The sequence below is a fragment of the Onychostoma macrolepis genome, chromosome 17 (assembly GCF_012432095.1).
Source record: "Onychostoma macrolepis isolate SWU-2019 chromosome 17, ASM1243209v1, whole genome shotgun sequence".
Classification (NCBI taxonomy): domain Eukaryota; kingdom Metazoa; phylum Chordata; class Actinopteri; order Cypriniformes; family Cyprinidae; genus Onychostoma; species Onychostoma macrolepis.
This window is the reverse complement of record NC_081171.1, coordinates 517,521-540,147: the sequence shown is the minus strand read 5'-3', so window position 1 is coordinate 540,147 and position 22,627 is coordinate 517,521. Positions and strand designations below refer to the sequence as shown.

General features: G+C 36.4%; 3 protein-coding genes across 9 annotated transcripts in view; 2 read left to right on the top strand and 1 right to left on the bottom strand.

Annotated features, from left to right (window-relative positions):
• Positions 1–199: 199 nt before the first annotated feature.
• Positions 200–11,353, top strand: c17h14orf28 (chromosome 17 C14orf28 homolog). Its single transcript, XM_058748428.1, has 5 exons — positions 200–576; positions 4,902–5,426; positions 6,344–6,433; positions 6,513–6,647; positions 8,451–11,353. The coding sequence occupies exons 1-5, from the start codon at positions 509–511 to the stop codon at positions 8,632–8,634; spliced, it is 1,002 nt and encodes a 333-aa protein (XP_058604411.1). The 5' UTR covers positions 200–508; the 3' UTR covers positions 8,635–11,353.
• On the bottom strand, positions 8,899–22,305 carry LOC131522743 (kelch-like protein 28). 5 transcript variants are annotated; one of them, XM_058748420.1, is made up of 8 exons: positions 21,189–21,262; positions 20,804–20,966; positions 19,408–19,455; positions 18,213–18,473; positions 16,633–17,270; positions 15,168–15,611; positions 12,982–13,190; positions 8,899–12,256 (listed from the first exon to the last, which is right to left on the bottom strand). In XM_058748420.1, the coding sequence occupies exons 4-8, from the start codon at positions 18,471–18,473 to the stop codon at positions 12,093–12,095; spliced, it is 1,716 nt and encodes a 571-aa protein (XP_058604403.1). In that variant the 5' UTR covers positions 19,408–19,455; positions 20,804–20,966; positions 21,189–21,262; the 3' UTR covers positions 8,899–12,092. The 5 variants fall into 5 exon arrangements, with proteins under 5 accessions (XP_058604403.1, XP_058604402.1, XP_058604404.1 ...); XM_058748419.1 differs by lacking the exons at positions 19,408–19,455; positions 20,804–20,966 and adding an exon at positions 22,158–22,209 and having other exon boundaries at positions 21,189–21,237; XM_058748421.1 differs by lacking the exon at positions 19,408–19,455.
• LOC131522742 (TOG array regulator of axonemal microtubules protein 1) overlaps positions 21,323–22,627 on the top strand; it is a 28,091-nt gene continuing 26,786 nt past the window's right edge. Inside the window, exon 1 of one of the 3 annotated variants that reach the window (XM_058748417.1) lies at positions 21,323–21,342. The gene's annotated coding sequence lies outside the window, so the exon portion shown is untranslated. Of the gene's footprint in view, positions 21,343–21,404; positions 22,004–22,627 lie in introns of those variants that run through there. The other 2 variants (XM_058748418.1, XM_058748416.1) reach the window with 2 other exon arrangements.

Sequence of the window (22,627 nt, the reverse complement as noted above, 5' to 3'; positions counted from 1 at the left end):
GTAAGGTGTTTTACAGTTACATTTAGCAGACGCTTTAATCCAAAGCGATTTACTAAAGAGTTGATAAAGTTTTTTTTTTAAAGAGGTCGAATTTAATTTAATTACACATTTACCTAATATACGTGGAAAATGCTTTATTATACAAATGTAAATGGACAAAAGACTCAAGAGTAACGTTAAGATAAAATTTGTGAGTTACTACAAAGCCTTAAATATGCAGTTGGCTTATCGAAATGCTTTTTCGATACATATTCTTATGTTTTTCTCAGTATTTGATTAGTTGTGATTTATATTTGTCATAATCGCCTTTAATGACGCGTTCGTTGTTCAAAAATAGTCTAAATGGTCCAAAAGAAAGATTTCGCTCACGCTGAAAGAGCGCGAGTGGGCGGGGCTTGTTCAGCGCTGCGTGCGTGACGCGTCCGTGCGTGGCTCTGAGTGGGCGGGGCGCTGAGCTGGTAAACAGATGCCATGTTGGTTGCGCTGAGATGAAGACGTGCGGAACATTATGGAGAGAGATTTCTGCTCTTTAACAGATTCTGAGGAGCTGCAGAGCTTCATCTCACACTCGGACAGGTGAACGAACACACACACGATCATTACAGTACTCTGCTTCATTAATACAGACCTGCTGCTGCCTATGTGCAACAACACAAGTGCAGAAACAATAATTATGTCCATTAATCAAGTGCAGTTTTTGCTCATTTGTTGACTAGAATGAATATGAATGAGTTATCAGCCAGATTTCTGATATCGAGATAACCTTTTAAACTTCTTAAACTCTGAGTATTAGCTCATTATTCGAAGTGTTGGGGTTTAAACGTATTAAATTGTAGTACTTATACTATTATTTATCAAAGTAGGACTCTACAGGCGAATGTAGGGTAAGACATTTGAAGTAATATACATCACTTTATGTTACGATCCAAGGTTGATTAATCACAGTACATGAAGACAATTGTTTTTTTGACATGTTCTGTTTAAACATCCAAATGATGCATTAATCTGATTAAATATGCACCTATTTGCATACATGACCAGAATCTGTGTTTTGCTGACATATTAGAGTTAAAGGTTTTTACAGAGGTTTAATCACTCCATAAATAAGACAATTATGGTAGCTTGTTTTTGCCATGGGATTAAATAAAAAATTTAATAAAAATGAAAAGGTAATCACAATTTGGACTTTTGTCCTCTTAATTCTGCGACATAAACACTGAATAATTAGATAAAAAGTCAGAATTGTAAGATATGAAGTAAAATTACCTTTTTTTATTCCATGGTGGAAAAAAAACAACAAAAAAAATAATGTAAACTCAGAATTCTGAGATAAAAACTTGGTTACTTTAAAAAAAAAAAAATTAATACAATGGCAGAAGCAGGTATTCATACAAAATACTGTTAACAAACACAATTTACCATGTTTTTAGGAGTAAAATGTCATGTAAAAAAAAGTGTGAATGGAATATGAACGAACCTTCAGAATAAAAGAAGATGTTGATTGAGATTGAAATCTACAGATGCAAAAAGATAAAGTGCAAAGATAAAGTTTTATAAACTTTTTATAAATAAAATAAACTCTTAAATGTGTATTTTGGATGTTTTCTTTCCACAAATCTGAAAGAAGAGACGTGATCTGGAAGAAACATAGACTAAAAGCTCAAAAGCAAATCAAAATGTAGCATGTTTTAGCCATTCGCTGCGTGTCTTATTAAACAGTGCTTCAGTAGTGAGCTGCGTGTGTCTGGAGAGAAAACCTGATCCTGTTCCTGCTTTGTTGAAAAGCTAAAGATAAGTAGCAGATAATGTATTCTTTTTCTGTATATTGCTGTGATTGAAAAGGAAAGCTGTAGGGAGAGAGTGCCTTTCTCTTTGGATTCTACTTGCATCCCTGTGTTTGGAAGCGTTAGAGAGCTAAAGGAAGTTATATGTTGTTGATTTCTCTTTTCTTTTGGGTGTTTGAGGTAAGTTAGTACTAAACTAGTTTTGTTTGTTACGCCTGTCTGCCTACACTACCAGTCAAACGTTTTTGAACAGTAAGGTTTTTTAAAGAAGTCTCTTCTGCTCAGCAAGCCTGCATTTATTTGATCCAAAGTACAGCAAAAGCAGTAATATTGTGAAATATTTTTACTATTTAAAATAACTGCTTTCTATTTGAATATATTTTAACCCTTGTGCGGTCTTCATTTTGGGTTGTGCACTTATGGTCTTTGGGGTCTCTGGAGACAAAATGTAATTTTGTAGCAAAATAATTGGGTTTTTTTTAAACCAATGTAATTTTACTCTATTTATTAATGTTTTTACTCCACATTTGTGTAGTTTTTGGAGGATTTATGATATTTTTTTAAATTGATATAAATTAAAAAATATTTTTTATATAGGTTTTTATACAAAAAACAGCTTTTTATGTAAATTTCACTTAATAAAAGACCCACATTTCTAACTTTCATTCATGGGGATAACATGGATCATTTGACATGGTTTAGTGTAAAATTTTTGCCCATATTTTGGAAATTGCAGTTTCAAAAGTAAAAATGATCATTTTTACCACTAGATGGCTGCAGAGCTCCACTATTTGCTATTTGACCAACTGAAAGATATCTTTTCACAAGTTTTTTTCAGTTGGATTCATATCTACATATTGTGAAAATCACAAAGTTTTGCATTTTAGAACTGAAAAAAATCAAATTTTCAATAATGTTACATTATGATTTGAATCAAACCTCAACAAGATGTTACAAAGAGAAAGGTTGGAGTCTTTAGAGTTCATCATTTATTTCAATCATCTGTGTTTCATATAATTTTCAAAGTGTGTGTGTGTGTGTGTGCGGGGGGGGAGGGGTGATTGTGTGTGTGTGCACTGTCGATGTGTCAGTATCACCAATTTATTTTTGTGGTGGCTCTGCATTTCGCATTATTTTATTTGACAAATTATAAAAGAGCAGTTTTTTTTTAGTCTCACAAATGTATTCCTCTGTGTTTGTGTGTGTGACTGTGTGTGTGTTCACAGCATGATCATTTTGCAATGTTGGAAGTGTGCCACTTCATTTCTGTCCATGTGTGTTCTGTGTTGTTTCTGATTTTGAGGATGAATTTTGTCCATTTTCTATGCAGGGTCTCTTCAAATAAAATAATCCAAAATGCAAAACCACCACAAAAATAAATTGGTGACACTGACACATCGACAATGCACACGAACGCACGCACACACACACACACACTTAAAATTATATGAAAAACAGATGATTGAAATAAATGATAAACTCTAAAGACTCCAACCTTTCTCTTTGTAACATCTTGTTGAGGTTTGATTCAAATCATAATGTAACATTATTGAAAATTTGATTTTTTTCAGTTCTAAAAATGCAAAACTTTGACAAAAATGATTTTTATTGTTAGAATTGTAATTTCACAATATGTAGATATGAATCCAACTGAAAAAAACTTGTGAAAAGATATCTTTCAGTTGGTCAAATAGCAAATAGTGGAGCTCTGCAGCCATCTAGTGGTAAAAATTATAATTTTTTACTTTTGAAACTGTAATTTCCAAAATATGGTCAAAAATTTTACACTAAACCATGTCAAATGATCCATGTTGTCCCCATGAATGAAAGTTAGAAATGTGGGTCTTTTATGAAGTGAATTTTACATAAAAAGCTGTTTTTTGTATAAAAACCTATATAAAAATGTATTTTAATTTATTTATATAAATTTAAAATATATCATAAGTCTTCCAAAAACTACACAAATGTGCAGTAAAAACATTAATAAACAGAGTAAAATTACATTTGTTTTAAAAAATATATATATTTTGTTAATAAATTACATTTTGTTCTCTAGAGACCCCAAAGACCATAAGTGTAACTGTTTTTTTCACACTAACATAAAATCAAGAAATCATTCCAATTTTATTTTTTATTTGTAGATCTAGAAAGTGTTGACCACCGTACAAAGTCTCATGCCATTTGGAAAAAGAGAAAAATTGTTTAAAATTTAGCAAACGTCATTTGCGGGTCAAAAAGACCCCGAAGAACGCACAAGGGTTAAAATGTAATTTATTTCTGTGACTTAAATTACTCATTACTCCAGTCTTCAGTGTCACACGATCCTTCAGAAATCATAATAATATTCTAATTTGCTGCTCAAAAAACATTTATTATTATTATTATTATTATTATTATTATTATTATGCTGAAAACGGTTGAGTAGAATTTTTTTCAGGTTTCTTTGATGAATAGAAAGTTCAGAAGAACAGCGTTTATCTGAAATAGAAATATTCTGTAACATTATAAATCACTTTTGATCTATTTAATGCATCCTTGCTAACTAAAAAGTATTAAATTCTATAATTTCATAATTTAATTAATAAATATATAATGATTTAAATATACTGACTCCAAGCTTTTGAATGGTGTAGTGTGTAATGTTACAAAAACTTTTTATTTCAGATAAATCTGATCTTTGGATCTTTCTTCATCAAAGAATTGATGATAATAATAATCAGGAATGTTTCTCGAGCAGCAAATCAGCATATTAGAATGATTTCTGAAGATCATGTGACGCTGAAGACTGCAGTAATGATGCTGAAAATACAGCTGCGCATCACAGAAATAAATTACAGTTTAACACATATTCACATAGAAAACAGCTGTTTTAAATAGTAAAAATATTTCAAAATTTTACAGTTTTCTCTGTACTTTGGATCAAATAAATGCAGGCTTGGAGAGCAGAAGAGACTTCTTTAAAAAAAACATACAATTTTTTACTGGTAGTGTATGTTAAACAACTTTATTGTTCTTTTTTTGTTAATAAATCTTGCTTTTTTTTTTTTTTTATTAATTTTTTAAATTTGATTTTCCCTTTGCTACTTCACCTCACAGTCAGTTGTCTTGTTCTGACAGGACCAAGACGCTGTTCGAGGAGATCCGCGCCTCCATCAATAATAACGCGGAGGGCGAGCGCTCGTTCTGGCGGCCGGTTCTGCCGTGGGGCGGCGTGTTCCCCATCAGAGCGGGACGCAAAGCCATCGCCTGCACGCCGCTGTACGTCGAGATCAACCTGAAGAACACCTGCACCATCGACGGCTTCCTCATGCTCCTCTACGTCATCCTGAGAGACAACCACAGCTTCCCCAGAGAGCTGGGCCTGTTCCTGGGCAGGCGCTTCGTCCAGCACTTCCTCCACCTGATGGACTGCTGCGAGTACACCACCGTCAAGATGCTGTGGATCTGGGACCGCATGTCCAAGCGGCAGTACCGCTCCGAGATCCACCACACGGCGCTGGAGATCGACCTGTTCGGCAACGAGCACGAGAACTTCACCAAGAACCTGGAGAACCTGATGTCCAGCATGCAGGAGAGCTGGTGCTCCAGCTGGAGCTGCCCCAACCGCTTCCAGGAGCACCTGCGCCAGACCATCAGCGTCAAGTGCGTCTGACTAAACCTAAAGCATCGTATGTGACCCTGGACCACAACACCATCATAAGGGTCAATTTGAGATGTATACACCATCTGAACGCTGAATAAATAATCTTTCCATTGCTGTATGGTTTGTTAGGACAATATTTGAAAATCTGAGGGTGCAAAAAAACTAAACATTGAGAAAATCACCTTTAAATTTGTCCAAATGCAGTTCTTAGCAATGCATATTACTAATCAAAAATTAAGTTTGCGGTAGGAAATTCACTAAATATCTTCATGGAACATGATCTTAATATCCTAATGATTTTTGGCATTAAAGAAAAATGGATAATTTTGACCCATACAATGTATTGTTGGCTATTGCTACAAATATACCTGTGCTGCTTATGACTGCTTCTGTGCTGCAGGGACACATGTGTGATCATCAGGCTTCTATGGTTCATATATAGTCTGATACAGTGAGAATATGGAGGAAAAAACAGCTCAGTTTTATTCAAAGAAAAATGCAATTTGGTGAGAAGATTCTACAGTAGAGCAGATGCTGACATAAAATGATCTAAATATCAGCGGCCGCTCATATCTCCAGTAATATGTCTTAGTAAGACGAGACTGAAATGATCCAAACATGATCAGATTTGAGACGCACTGATTTTTCTAGAAAATGATTGATGGAGAATCAAGTAAAGCTGAGCTGCTTCAGTCCAGTAAGTGTTCATCTGGAGATATGACTGCAGTTATTGATATTTGACACGAGAAGCAGCAGCTGAAGCTGGACGCTTGTACAAGAGCTTTTACTGGATAAAACACTCTAAACATGCAGGAGATTGAGTGTGACGGCAGAGTTTGGTCATGAATGGTGAAGAGCGTCTGCCAGACGTGTGTGAGATGATTCTCATCTGTATCTCTGTCTGTGTTTCTCTCAGTCCTCCTCATGAGCTTCCAGATAAGGATCCCATCCAGTCTGCGCTGGACGAGTTCTTCTGCCCGCGGCTGGAGCTCTGTGAAGAGCTGGAGTGAGATGTTCCTCAGTGTTTCTCAGAGGCTGATGGCTGTGATCTGATCTTCTGGCTCATGTCTGTGTGTGTGTTTCAGGTGTGAGGGTCTGAGAGAGTTCGGTCAGAGGTTCTTCTGTCACGGCCCGCCGCCCTTCGTCATCCTCAACATGCAGATGTGGCAGTCGGAGGATCTGTCGTACGTGCCGTATCATCTGGATCTCTCCGAGCAGCGGTACTCTTCAGCTCACTGTCAGTCACAGGTTCACAGGAGCCTCGGTTAGAAACTTGAGCACGGAAAGATCCTGAATGTGTCCAAAATGTTCCTACAAACGATTTAAGAAACAACCTCGCATGCAAAAAACTAAAAGGTTTTCCTAAAAGCGTCCTATTTTTTAAACTGTGGTTCTGCATATAATTATATACAGTCAAACCAAAAACTATTCAGACTCCAGATATAATGTTAGATTTGTTTTACTAGTGTGTGCAGGACACTATAGTTCATTTATGTAAGTGAGAATAGCAAAATAAAGTAAACTGTGACATATTATACCCAAATATTCTTCATACAGTGGACTAGCAGTAAAATGTGGGAGCACAAATGATTCAGACACTTTGAGCGGAGCATGTTTTACTGAAGTGTTTTTCTTTAATTGCTAATGTGATGTTTTTAAACACAGACTGAACAAAATGAAGCATTTCTTGGTAACTGGTTCTTAAATTTAACAGCTGACAGATATTCGACCCAATTCATTACATACCTTTCTATCAAAGTTATTATCAAGATTAATTTGTTCTGACGCAGTTTAACTCTGAGTTCTTTTCATATTTTATTACCATTTTCTAAACTACAGCAAATAAACTGAGAAATGTTGAAGGTTTCTGAATAAATATTGGTTTGACTGTATATTTTATATATATATATATATATATATATATATATATATATAATTTACATAGATAACGTTTTATTTACTCTTTTATTTTTATAGGAAATCATATATATCTTGAATTAATTCCAGTTATTATCACAAAGCAGTTGTGCATATAATAATATTAATGCATATTGTGATTGTCTATTTATTTTTACATTTTATTAATGTTGGATTATTTTAATTGCATGTAGAATTGACCTAAATGTGAATGTACAATAATATCCAAAATGTTTCTATGAACAATTTATGAAACATCCATAAGCACAAAAAAATGCATCTCATGATATAAATAATCATAGTTTGTCCTAAATTCAAGTGCAATGTGATCAATAGCATAAATTCCACCTACAGAACACCCCAAAATATCCCTTATGGTTTTATATATGTAATTGTGTATATATATATATTTTATTAATTTATACAGGAAATCATATATATATATATATAGAATTAATTCATCAGTTTCTGCCTTTAATCCTGGTTTGTTCCTCACTTTTGATGTTGGATGAAATCTGTGTAATTTAAGACAAATATGTTTATTGTTGTTACAAATTAAGAACGGATTCTCTCGTTTTAGTAAATCGTGGCCACGTTGTGTTAATTTGTTCCCTTGTTTTGATTTAGTTAAACGATTGAGCTAAAATGAGGAAATAAATTTGTGCACGATTTAACAAACTCGCCAACAACTATTAACTATGACTCAACATACTCTTAATTACTGCTTATTAATACTTAGTAAAGTAGTTGTTAAGGAATTGAGTAGGATTAAGGATTTAGAATAAGGTCTTGCAGAATAAGACATTAATATGTGCTTTTTAAGTAATAATAAACAGCCAATATCCCAGGAATATTCATGCTAAGTTAATATTGAGAATTGGACACTAAAGTGTTACCGATACACTTATTATTATTATTATTAACTCCCCAAAGTATTTAAAATGAGAAGTGTGCATAAAAAGCATGCATTTTAAGGTTAGACTTTGTTAAATCCACTACTGTATTGCATTGTATATAAATGTTCTACAGTCTACACACAGTATTGAGTTTATTATTCTTCTTTTATTTCCAGTAAGTTACAGTAACTAATTCCACCCGACACACAGGTACTCACTGGAGGGAGCGACGCTCTTCAACAGAGACGAGCATCATTATTCTGCGGCGTTCCAGATCGACGGCTTCTGGATGCATTACGACGGCCTGCGCAGCGACAACCTGGTGCTTCTGAACAAACCGCCGGAGTTCCTGCTGCTGTCCTCGCTCGTCTACATCAGGACCACAGAGCGATGAACACACGCCAGTATTCCCTTCGAGAACCAACCGATGGACTTCTGATGACACGGTTATACTTTGTGCCTTCCAGTGATGTTTTATACTCCTCTGAATGACTGACTTTTGTACTTTTGTAAGCGATTCTCTGGTGTGTTTTCTGCTGCTTGGAATCCAAGAGTCTGTGACGGTGGACTATAATAGTTCTGGGCGCTCCAAACTTCTTCATTACACAGAAAACAGTGCACGCAGCTCAGAAAAATCTGTCATTCACACTGCAACAGATAGAAAAATCTCATATTTATTAGAATATCATCAGAAATTGTTTTGCCAAACACACGCCAGTCCTGAATTCACACTTGATTGTGTTTAATGAGGATTTGGATTCATGCATAAATCTGATGTCGTAGAACCTGCCTCCTACAGAAGGTCACTTGTTTTTAATCATCTTTATTATTGTTCGTTTACAGTCCTTCCTCTACTCTAGATAGATTATGTTTTAGTGGAGGATTTGTTTACTGAAGCATGAAGACTATCAACGGAACATTACAAATGTGGTATGAATCAATGTGTATTACTACTTTTATAATCAATATCACTATATATATATATATCTGCTTCCACTGAAAATAAAACTTTTTATGTTTGTAACCATGTGTTTGTGTGTTAATGAGCTCGTTAATTATCCGGTGAATGGGTGCCGTCAGAATGAGAGTCTGATAAAAACATCACAATAATCCACAGCACGCCAGTCCATCAGTTAACATCTGGAGAAGACAAAAGCTGAAACAAAACTAAAATATGAGTTTATAATCTATAATAACGCTTCCTCCAGTGAAAAGTGTTCTGGTGTGAATCAGGAGCGAAATCTGCAGATCAAGCAGCGTTTACAAGCCAAAACAGCTCTAAAGTAAATCTTTAGTCTTCTCCAGATGTTAACTGATGGACTGGAGTGCTGTGGATTATTGTGATGTTTTTATCAGACTCTCATTCTGACGGCACCCATTCACTGCAGAGACACATTTCTCCAAATCTGAGGAAGAAACACACTCATCCTGATCTCGGATGACCTGAAGGTGAGGAAACATTCAGCACATTTTCATTTTCAAATGAGCTATTCTTTTTAACATGAAGCAGAAACACGCCGGACTCATTTCCAGGCCTTTATTTCTTGACTGGTTGAGCTGCGACACATAAATAAACTGGCAGAAGTACGCTATGCTCTCAACGCTTGATAAAATGTGAAAAATAAATACTGCGTTTGTAGCTAAGGTTATCGGTTTAGTTCCAGTAACAATCCACAGGTTTATAAAAATTCACTCTATTTCAAACACAAGCCAGACGGACGGACAGAAAAAGAAAATGTGGCATCATCATCATCATCATCAGGAAAAACGATCAAAAAGTTTAAGACAGTGAGGAAGTCATTCTGGACTGATTCAGATTCCCTCGTGAGACGAGCACTTTGGTGAGAGCGGCGATTCAGACACGAACAAACACCCAACACCTTCGTTTTGCAGTTTGACGTTTTACACGTATGGCCTTTAGGATCCCGCAGGTAAATCAAGCCAGCGTGATTTCATCTTCTCACCATCATCTGTGAGACCGACACGCTTCAGGAGAGAAAAATCACACGCGGTCATCTGCTGCAGACATGACAGTGATGGACATTCATGGATGCGAGGAAATATTTCTTATTGCTAATCAAACACAGATGCTTCTGATGAGCATTTGTTCCCTTTGTGCCTCTGGATGAAGATCTACACTGAACGTTCTGGACTGAGAGACATCACGCTTTTAACGTCAAATCAATCCAAAACAGCAGATCAGATCCAACATGAACATCAAAAGTGTTGAAATCCAGAATAACGAGCAACACAAAGAAACGAAGCGACGAGAGCCAGTCAGGTCAGTCACAGGATTCCCAAAACACCTTGGCAATTAATGACCAAAATAAAAAACGAGTTGAAGAGAAAGTCTTATTGCCTCAAAGGAACTCAAAGGTCATATTTACACAGTAGAAAATGGTTTGGTAAGTGCAGAGCTTCAGTGTCTCCACATGCAGATGTGAACAGCGCACGCCATCACACTCGACCGTGACATGATCTCGAGACGCTGCGTCTGTGTGTAGATGAGCGCGTGGATGATTGGCACCATGTGACCGGCGTCTGACGTCACTCACACCACACACGACTCAAACCAGCGACGTTATTGCGTGATGCTTCATCTGAACGCCACAGGAACAGGAAATCAAGATTCACACCGTGAAAGAACTAAAACAACACAATCCTGGAGAGGAAATTAGCACCAGTCAGTATGAGAGTGTGTTCACACACACACACACACACACACACACACACACGTGAATCTCAGTAACCCTTCAGGATCAAGTCCAGCTCACATTTCAGAAACAGGTTTTTACATTGTAACATTTTTTTCCATCACAATCTTCCAGGCAAATATGGAGAAGGAAAAATGATAGATTTGAATTTCATAAATTTGAATTTGAGATGTGATATTTGACCGTTTAAATAGTAGTAGTGTGTTTTTCAGTGCGTTTTAAACAGCACATTTTAGTGTGACATTAACTGGAAATATTTGTAAAATTAATATAAAAAATAAATAAAATAAAAATCTCTCTTTCAGCAAAATATTTTGACTGGGAAAAAAAAAAAAAAAAGTTTTTGACCTGTGTATTTTGACCTTTGCAAAAAAAAAAAAAAAAAAAAAAAAAGCAAAACTTTTTGTCTTTCAGCAAAATATTTTGACCTTGCAAAATAAATAAATAAAAAAAGTGAATGCATTTTGTCTTTTGGCAAAATATTTTGACTGCAATAAAAAAAAAAAAAAAGTGTTTTGTCTTTCAGCACAATATTTTGATGTTGCAAAAAATGCATTAATTAAATGCAACGTTCATTAAAATATTTTGACTTTGCAAAGAATAAATGCAAAAAATGTGTTTTGTTTTTCAGCAAAATATAACTGACTTCGTGGTGAAACATGAGCTGCATGAATTCTGGCGAGATTCACTCATTTCCAGCAGAAAGGACAGAAGAGGAGCGCGTGGATCAGACACAAACACACACGGTCTGTGCAGTGGCTTTGACACACACACACACACACACACAGCGCTGTATGTAGAGGACAGAAGGCAGCCCTTATCATGAGTCCCACGCTTCTCCTCCAGAGCGAAGCGCTGATTCAGCTCATGCATCACACACACACACACACACACACACACACTCACACACTCGCCACATGTGCGTCCTTCATCAGAAGCCTTGAAATGTAAAGGGGAAGAGCTGGGCGCTCCGTGTCCTCCGAGGGTTTGTGGAAGGCTCTGGTGTTCATCTGAGCTGTGCTTCAGCGCCGTGTGTCTGTAATCGCTCCGCGTCCAGCGCCGGCCGGAGGAGCGGGAAACACTCCAGAAACAAAGCCAGTTCCCCTCGTGTCTCTGACGGTCAGCCGGGCGCCCGGGGTCAAAGCGCGGTCAGGCCGAAGTTACAGCGGCAGTACATCATCCCGCTGGAGTCCTGCCAGCTGTCCGTGATGGGATCGTACCGCTGCACCGCGCTCAGATACGACGAGCCCGAGTGACCGCCGACCACATAGAGGTAGTTATCCACCACAGCAGAGCCCACGCCTGACCACAAACACACAAAAAATTATTATAATCCATAAAGCAAACTAACCAGCTATGAGGAGAACCACATTACAAACTGTGATTTGAAGCAAGAAAAGTATTTGAAAATTGGACAAAAAGACAAAGATACGTCACTGAATTAAAAACAAAGATGAAATATAAAACTATTGATTTAAAGGTTGCTAAGTGTTTTAATATAGAAACAATATATTTTAAGTTTATAGCAAAAAATATATATATATATATGTGTGTGTGTGTGTGTGTGTGTGTGTGTGTGTGTGTGTGTGTGTGTATTGGAGCGCGCTCTGCTGGACAAACTGAGTAATTACACCATTCAGAAGCATTTCATCTGCGTTATATGTTCATATCAGTGGTATATCTGCAGACATGTGCACCGATATTTCTGTGACAGGCACATATCGGCTGATAAAATCAGCAAAATGATATATCGGTCAGGCTCTAATAAATATAAGAGAGTGATTAATTCTTTTAATTTTAAGGCTCCTATCTCTGCATTCTAACAGTCAGTCGTCCAGCATCATCATCATCATCATCATCATCATCATCATCATCAGACACTGCAGCAATGTAAGATGATGGGCAGCGGTGTACATGCATTAATCATCTTAACACCAAACGAACACACTGCATTGCCAGCGCTGTTTTTTAAATATTGTAATTGTTCTGCAGATGTGGTTGGTTTGTGTGTGTGGTGAGAGTCTCACCGGTGCGCGGCTCGTTCATGGGTCGACACGCTGTCCACTGGTTCTGATGCGGGTCGTAGCGCTCGATGCTGGACAGATGAGACACGCCGTTGTGTCCTCCGACGACGAAGATGAAGCCCAGCATCACGCCCACGCCGAAGTTAATGCGCTTATCGGCCATCGGCGCCACCATATCCCATGAGTCTTTGCTCGGGTCGTATCTCTCCACACTGAAACACACATCGATCCTCAGGTAACTCAGTGAGCACTAGTTATACTCCATTTAACAAACACCGCCGATCTCCCAAATACAACGCTGTTCTTCTGAACTTTCTATTCATCAAAGAAACCTGAAAAAAAAAATTCTACTCAACATTGATAATAATCAGAAATGTTTGTTGAGCAGCAAATCAGCATATTAGAATGATTTCTGAAGATCATGTGACACTGAAGACTGCAGTAATGATGCTGAAAATACAGAAATAAATTACAGTTTAACACATATTCACAGAGAAAACAGTTATTTTAAATAGTAAAAATATTTCACAATATTACTGCTTTTGCTGTATTTTGGATCAAATAAATGCAGGCTTGCTGAGCAGAAGAGACTTCTTTAAAAAAAGAACTTCCACAGCTCTGATATGATCAGCTAACATCGCTCCGATCTCATGATACGTGTGTAGTGTTGAGCTGGAAGAACTCAAGATAACCAGTGAAATCATTTTAAAGTCTGGACAAATAACCGCTGGCCCCATGAAACCCTGGCAGCGTCCCCCGAGTCTCTGTTCTTTCCAGAACTCTTGACACGCGTTTAGAGCGGATTCCAGCGAAACACATCTCACGAGAGCCAGCGCTCATGGAGACACGAGCACAACAGCAGGAGCGTCCCACGAGCCCAAAAACAGAAGAACACAGAGGACCGTCCCCTTCCTGCGACTACACCTGCGTTCATACAGAGATTCACCGCAAGCATGTTCAAACTAAAATTAGAAATGCATTAAAAAAAAAACTAAACAACTATTAAAAGTCATACAGTAGTTTTTATTTGAAACAAGGCTTTGTATATAATTGTCTCTACTGATTCACCCACCAGTGTTTTTTTAATTATTATTATCATTATTAAAATGGTGTTACAGTGCCTATTAATATTTTGAATGTTTTTAAAAAAAATATTTCCCATTTTTTAATTTTAATTTTTATTTTGTTCTGTTTTTGGTCGGTTTTATTTATTTATTTTTGTCTATCAAATATTTAAATGTTGTTATTTCAGTTTTAGTAGCTTTAATACTTGAACAAACTAAACTGAAGAATTTACTAAAAGTAATTTTTATTTATTTGTTATTTTTTTACATTTTTTAAGTCATTCAATAGTTTTATTTGAAACAAGGCCTTGAATATAATTCTGTTTCTAATAATTTACCAACCAGTGTTATTTTAATATGATTAAAATTAAAAGTATTATAGTATTTTGGTTTTTGTTGTGTTTTTGTCAGGTTTTTTTCTTTCTTTTTTTATTTTAAATTTAATTTTTATATTTTAGTTTTTGTTATTTTCACTTAAAGTAATTTTTAGTAATTTAACTTAAACTAAACAAAAATCTTAAATATTGTCTTGGCAACTACCTGAAATATTTACTGAAAATATAACTCAAAGGTTTTTACATTTTATTTTATTTAAGTTAACATTCATTTGGGCGCTTCATGTCCACAGTCTTTTAGATATCATCAATTTTGAATTTAACATTACCTGAAAAAAGTGGCATTTATTAATGAAAAACTCAGCAATAGTTGATTTAGCACACTAAAACACTAATCTCAGTTATTTTATTTCAATGAACACGCATGTTCTTTAATAGTTGTATTTAACAATATTAAGACTGATGCTCAGCATGCCACCTCCCAGAATTAGTTCATTAGTTTAAATACTAATTTTTACAAATTTAATTATAAGTGCTTTTAAAAATTACTACAAATTAATAATAAATGCTTTCTAATAAAAATTAATACATAAAAATAATAATAAAAAATAAACTGACTATGCAAGTCATTTTCAATTAACTAAATTATCTAACTATAGGTTCAAAACATACAAGCAAATATTCAGTAAAACACACACATTAGAAGCAATAGCTTTAGTTATTGATAACACTGACAGCGGTTCCGATCAGCATGCCTCCTCCCAGAATGCACCGCTGCGGTGGGTCGTACCTGTTCATGTGGGCGGGGCCGTATCCTCCGATGGCGTAGATCATGCCGTCCAGCGCGGCGGTGGCGAAGCAGCTGCGTGATTTGGTCATGGGCGCCACCGGCTGCCACTCCTTGAGCTTGGGCCCGTACTTCTCCACAGACTGCAGGTAGTACTGTCCGTCGTATCCGCCGAGAGCGTACAGCTCGCCCGCTAGCACCACGACCCCCAGCGTGCTCCTGCACTCGGCCATGCGCTCCACGGATGCCCAGGTGTTGCTGTCGGGGTCCCAGCGCTCCACGCTGCTCTCGTGCCGCCGGTAGCTGATGCCCTGCCGCATGTGTGTGGCGATGCCGCCCACCACGTACACCTTCTGCTCCAGAACCGCCACGCCGAACTCATAGCGCGGCACGCTGAGCGGAGCCAGACCGATCCACGAGTCCGTCTGCGGGAAGTACATCTCCATACTGACGGAGAAACACACACACACACACACACACACACACACATCATGAGTGGACCACACAAACACTTCCACGGAGCTGCAGCAAAACTCAAGAATGAATCAACATCTATAGCCACCTCATGATTCCACCCCATTACAAATCCATTCTTCATCAATATTTCTTCTTATTAATTCATTAGTTTAACTATTTTAAAATCACTCAAATACTTTTAAAAGTAATTATAAATTAATAATACATAAACCAATTAAGCAACTTTCAGTTTAATGTATTTTTTTTTTTATTAAATCACTTAAGCACTTTTAAAAAACTATAACATTTAAAAAATATTTTTTAAATAATTACAAATTATTAATAAATTAAAACAAGCAATTTTTTAAATTTATATATTTTTAATTTAGAAATATATTTTTTAAATTCTTCTAAGCAAATGGAATGACTTGTGCAAGTACTTTTTAAAATAATTACAAATGAATAATACCTTAAACAATTAATTTTCACCCAGCAGTTTTTGAAAAATAAGTTTTCTGTAAAATAGTTTTATTATTATTATTATCATCTTTTTTATTTTATAGTAAAATAATTTTATTACAACAGTAATATTTTCATATTTTATAACAACAACAACAACAATAATAATAATAATATCACTATTATTATTAGTCATTGATATATAAGCACATTTTTTGGCCTTTGGACTTTTAGTATCATTGAGATATTATTATAATTTTTGTTAATATTTTGAATTACATTTCATTTCTATATTTTCTGCTTTCATGCTCATTTGAGCTAAAGTTTAGATTTTTTTGTCATTTTTATTAGTTTTTGTTGTTTTAATAGTTTTTATTTGTTTTATTTCAGTACATGAAGTTCAGCTAAAAGAAAATGAGAAATGCTGCCTTGCTGAAATAAAATAAGTTAAGGTTTTTAATATTTTATTTTATATTTCAGTTAACATTTATTTTCTAATGATAGTAAGGAAATGCTTTTGGTTTTAGTGAGCTATAATCACGTCTGTCATCACCTCTCCAGCGTGGCGAAGAGCCCGGCCTTTCCTCCGACGGCCAGCAGGACTTTGGGAGCGCAGCGCGGCCGCGTGGAAAGCATGGTCTGGTAGGAGAGCCGGTGCTCGGGCATGAAGTGGTACTTGAGCGCCTCGTTGAGCAGGTGTTTGCAGGCGTGGTCGTCGCGGATCAGGTGATTGGCCTCGTAGAGTCGCGTCAGGAACTTGACGCTCAGCAGCGGTAGCCGCACGCAGTGTAGCAGCTGCGCCAAGTATTGTTGTCTTTCTGTCAGATCGTACTTGATCCAGGACTCCAGCGCGTAGAACACGCTCTCCTCCGTCAGCACGTTTAGGCAGTCGTTGGACACGATCTCGTCCAGCTCGGCGCGCGTCAGCTCCAGGAACTCCTCCGTCTGGCACACCTCCTCGAAGTGCTGGCAGATGAATTTGCTGGCAGATAAACACAGCTCGTGGCAGCCGTAGGTCTCGGCGAAGCGCGAGATGCCGATGCAGTTCCCCGCGTCCAGCTGACTCTCCAGGAAGCTGCAGCACTCCTTCAGAACCAGCTTGACCTGCAGCAGGTTGGCGGCAGGAAGTAGGGACTCCACCGTTTCCTGTGAGATGAAGACGGTTCCTGTGTAGGCGTACTCCACTATGGCCTGATGGGAGACGGAAACAGGGCTCTTAACTCACAACACATTACATCAATTACTCATTGATGCAACTTTTCTTAAAAAAAAAATTGTAAACAATGATTTACAAATAATTGTAAATAAAATTGTAACTAATTTAGTTATCTTTAAATAGGCATAAATTTAGCAGATTCGATTATTGTATATATATATATATATATATATATATATACACACACACACACACTTCTCGGTGACCGTCATTACTGTAAAAATATTATTAATATAATGTGTAATTAATTAATACTGTAACTTAATGCTTTTATGTAAACAAGCATACATTTGGAAAATACTACCATGATGTATAAATATTTCACAATTTAGATGCTAAATATGCATTTTTTTAATTTATTTACAATACCAAAACAAGATAAGTAACGAATAAAATAAGATGAAAATAGTAAAAATATATGTATAATATATCTTCATTCTCAATAGTGACTGTCATTACTGTCAGTTTAATTAATTAATACTGTAATTTAATGCTTTTATTTAAACTGGCGTAAATGTAGTAAATACTACTATGACGATGTATAAATATTTCACAATTTAAATGCTAATATATATATTAGCATTTAAATTGTGAAATATTTATACATCGTCATAGTAGTATTTATATGCATTTTATATATATATATATATATATATATATATATATATATATACACACATATACATATATCATGCATTGCATCACTGAGAATTAGGTGGAAATCTGCTGAATTATTTAGAAAATAGTTTAACAGTGACAAAAATGGTACTAAACATCAGCTTTATTTTATTTGTTAATCAGTTTTTTTTATTTTGGGCTCAAATAGGACCTGAACATGTATAGATTGGTCCAGACGAGATATGATTTGAAAGCGGCTGATTGTCCTGCATGCAGTGGTTTGTTTGGTCAGCGCTGACCTTGAGGGCGGCTTCATCGACGCACTGGAACTCCACCTCGGACGTCTCTTTCTCAGACAGGTTTCCGGTGAACATGGCCTTGAAGTACGGGCTGATGCTGGCCAGGACCACTTTGTGTGCGTGGATCTTGGCGTCTCCGACCCGCAGCACGATGTCGCAGAGCTCGTGGTCCTGCCGCAGGAGCTGCAGACCCTGCAGGAGCTGCTCGGAGTGAGGACGCGTCAGGCTCGCAAACATGTACGGCTTGGCCTGCTGCTCCATCTGACAGACACAGAGACACAGACGCTTCAAATGAGACCTGGACCGCTAAACCAGTCCATTTTTGGAAATTGAGATTTCTACATCATCTGAAAGCTGAATAAATAATCTTTCCATTGATGTATGGTTTGTTGGACAATATTTGGCTGAGATGCAACTATTTGAAAATCTGGAATCTGAGGGTGCAAAACAATCTAAATATTGAGAAAATCACCTTTAAAGTTGTTCAAATGAAGTTCTTAGCAATGCATATTACTAATCAAAAATGAAGTTTGCGGTAGATAATTTACAAAATATCTTCATGGAACATGATCTTAATATCCTAATGATTTTTGGCATAAAAGAAAAATGTATAATTTTGACCCATACAATGTATTGTTGGCTATTGCTGCAGATATAGCTGTGCTGCTTATGACTGCTTCTGTGCTGCAGGGTCACATATAAGAACTTCACTAGTTATTTACAGTCAAACCAAAAATGATTCTGATTATTTTAGATATATATTTTTTACTTTTTACTAATTTGTTATGACGCAGTTTAACTCGGAGTTCTTCTCATATTTTATTACCATTTTCTAAACTACAGCAAATAAACTGTGATAATGTGAGAAATGTTGAAGGTGTCTGAATAAATGTAGGTTTGACTGTACAGCAGGTGTTTGTGACGCCACCGAACCGGAGTTTGGAACAGGTTTAATGAAGTTTGATCTTATGAGAGCCGGTGTAAGACAGCAGCTCACTGGGGTTTGAGGATGAAGGACAGAATCAGAGACTCACGAGAGCGTTCCTCAGTTCATGAGAGACATTAAACTCCCAGAAGATCAGCGGCTGAACAAACAGCAGCAGTCAGGAGCTCTGAGAAACACTTCAGCAACCTCTCAGAGCTCTGCCACAGTCTCACGGTCCACAAAAACAGAAATAAATGCAAATGCAATTACCCAAAATGATCATTTTTCACCTGCACACCCTCAGAAAACACTGGAAGCCTGTTTCTGACACAGAATAAACAGATTAAAAAAAGGTAACTGCAACTTTTTAATCTCATGAGTATGAGTTTATTTCTTGCAATTCTGAGAAAAAAGTAAGAATTGTGAGAAATAAACTTCAATATTGAGAGATAAACAAAAATCAATATTGTGAGATATAAACTATAAACTGCAAGAAACTAATAATTGCAAGATACATACACTATATATATATTAAATATATATTATTAAAATATTATTATGTGCAATTAATTAATACTGTAATTTAATGCTTTTATTTAAACAAGCATAAATTTGGCAAATACTACCATGATGATGATATTTTGCAATTTAAAAGCTAAATATATATTTTATTACAATACCAAAACAAGGTAAGTAATTAATAAAATAAGATGAAAATAGTATATATATATATATATATATAAATATTCTCAATAGTGACTGTCATTACTGTAAAAAAAAAAAAGATTTTTAGTTTAATTAATTCTGTAATTTAATATGTTTATTTAAACCAGCATAAATTTAGTAATTACTATGATTTACTGATATTACTACGATGATGTATAAATATTTCACAATTTAAATGTTAAATATATATTTCATGCATTGCATCAATGAGAACTAGGTGGAAATCTGCTGAATTATGAAAATTATTTAAAAATAAAAAAATGGTATTAAACATTGGCTTTATTTTAAGCAACACATTATTTGTTATTCTGTTCTTTTGATTCTGCACTAAAATATGACCTGAACATATAGGGATGGGTCTAGAAACAATATGATAAACTAAAAACTGCAAGAAACTAATAACTGCAAGATGTAAACTACTAATTACAAGATATAAACTCATATTTGCGAGATATAAACTCATAATTGTGAGAAAGTCAGAACTGAAAAAAGTCAAAAAGGCAGGACATAAATGGAGATATAAACTTAAAATTAAGACATAAACGTTATAATTCTGAGGGGAAAGATTAATAAATAATGTTTTGAGATATATATATATATACACATACACACACACACACACACACACTATTTTCATCTTATTTTTAATACTATTGTACAGTTATGTGTTACTGTGATAGTGTGTCATATCTCATTTTTCATTCATTACCTGCCTTATTTTAATACTATGTTACTGTTGTAATATTTCCCATTTTTGTCATCATTGCCTGTTCTTCACACAATGCTTTGTTAATAACGCATGTCATGTAATTGTCCGGCATGAATCATCAGCTCGGATCGCTGATATCGAGGAGTTTCTTCAAATCACACTGTATTTCTGTGCTCCCTACATACTACTGCCTCTCAAATAGCATCGTTTAAGTGTGTCCTCGACACCTACCTAGACAGCAGAGGCTCAGAACTGCTGCTGTACGCGTGTGTGCTCCAGCAGCTGCTGTCTAGACAAGACACACACAGACGCTCCCTATGTAGACAGCATCACCATCACTAGGTTTGACACACATCCATTCACATCCACGAACAGCAGAAATCAGAGCAGGAGCCTTGAGTGACAGCATCAGAGATCACAGTCATCTTCAGACACCGCAATCATCTTCATCTGACATCAATCAGCTGATATGAATAAATAAAGCTGCTCGTTCCCTGCTAACATTAGCATCACAGCTCAGCTCAGGACAAACGCGCACTTACCGCGCATTTACACTCTGTCAGGCGTTCATTTAGTGAGGTAAAGTGCAGAAATAAAGCATTTATTCAGCGCTTACCTGTGTGTCTGGCTGATTTCTGGCAGTTTGAAGCGCAACACGGCCGCGACTGTCAGGAAAACAAACACAAATCAGCGCCTGCGTCACTTCCGGGAAATAAAAGTCTCTGACGCGACCGCGCTTTTAAATAACGGCTGCGATCATCTCCGTGCAGGTAATGTGTGTGTGTGTGTGTGTGTGTTAAATAATATAATAATAACATTAATATTAAATAAAATGATTACATTATTATGCGCATTCATTAGCGGTGAAAAATAATAACAATAATCGAAATATTAAGCCTTTGAATCTTTGTTTGTTTTTAAATTACCTTTTTTTTATTTTTACTCTTGATGAAGCCGAAATAACAAGACTTTTTCCGAAAGAAAGAACTTTGTTTTATTTGTTTTCCACGCACCGTGTTAGTTTTGCACCAGAATAACTCTAAAACTACTGTGTAAATATTTAAAGCCGAGAAATGTTTATTTAAAGAAAAAGAAAAAAGCATTGCTGTCTCTGTCTGTTCGCATGCAAATGTGTCCGTTGCTCTCACGAACTACACCTCCCACAATGCACCGCGCCCGCCAGCTAGTGTGGGGTCAGAGGGCGCGTCGCCATGGCAGCGGCTGGTTGTGACATCAGCGCCATTTTGCCTGAGTGTTGTGATGGAAGCAGCGAGAAAATCAGAATCCGACAGAAAAGCACCGAAATTCAGAAGCGAAGCAGACAAATTCAGACCAGAGGGAGCCGATTCGGCGAATCAGACTGAATCGCGTCGAGAATCGAACCGAATCAGGACGGGCGTCGTTCAGAGTCGGAGCGATCTGCGATAAAAGGTTTGATTTTCACTGAAACACGTAAAACACTTCAGGCATTTCAGTCAGTTTCATGAGTAAATCATGCTAACATGTTTTTAAAATAGCGTATTCTTAATAAATTCTTACAGGTGTTGTCGGTTTGCTAGAAAACCGCGAAAATACAAAAACAAACCTCTGATGTGATGAATGAGGTTCATTAAAGCTGTAGAATCCCCTCACTGTCTTATAACGCTTATATATGTGTGTATGTGAAGAGCTGGTGATCCAGTTAATGCTGTAGAAGAGCCACAGGTGGTTTTCCCGCCGAGTAATTTCCGATTATTCATCATTTAATGATGAATTGGACAAACAAACTTCCAATATGGCTAATGAATGAGGGTCATTAATGCTGTAGAATCCCCTCACTGTCTTATAACGCTTAAATATGTGTATAGATGTGATGAAATAATCGAGTTAATGCTGTAGAAGAGCCACAGGTGGTTTTCCCGCCAAGTAATTTGCGATTATTCGTCGTTAATCGGTGTATTAACTGTGAAAACCAGTTATTTCTGTGGGTTTGTGTTGAGCTGTTAAATATAGCAGGACGTGTTCTGGTGTTTGACAGCAGCTGCTTTCTATTTTAACATCTCAGCAGCTTCAGCT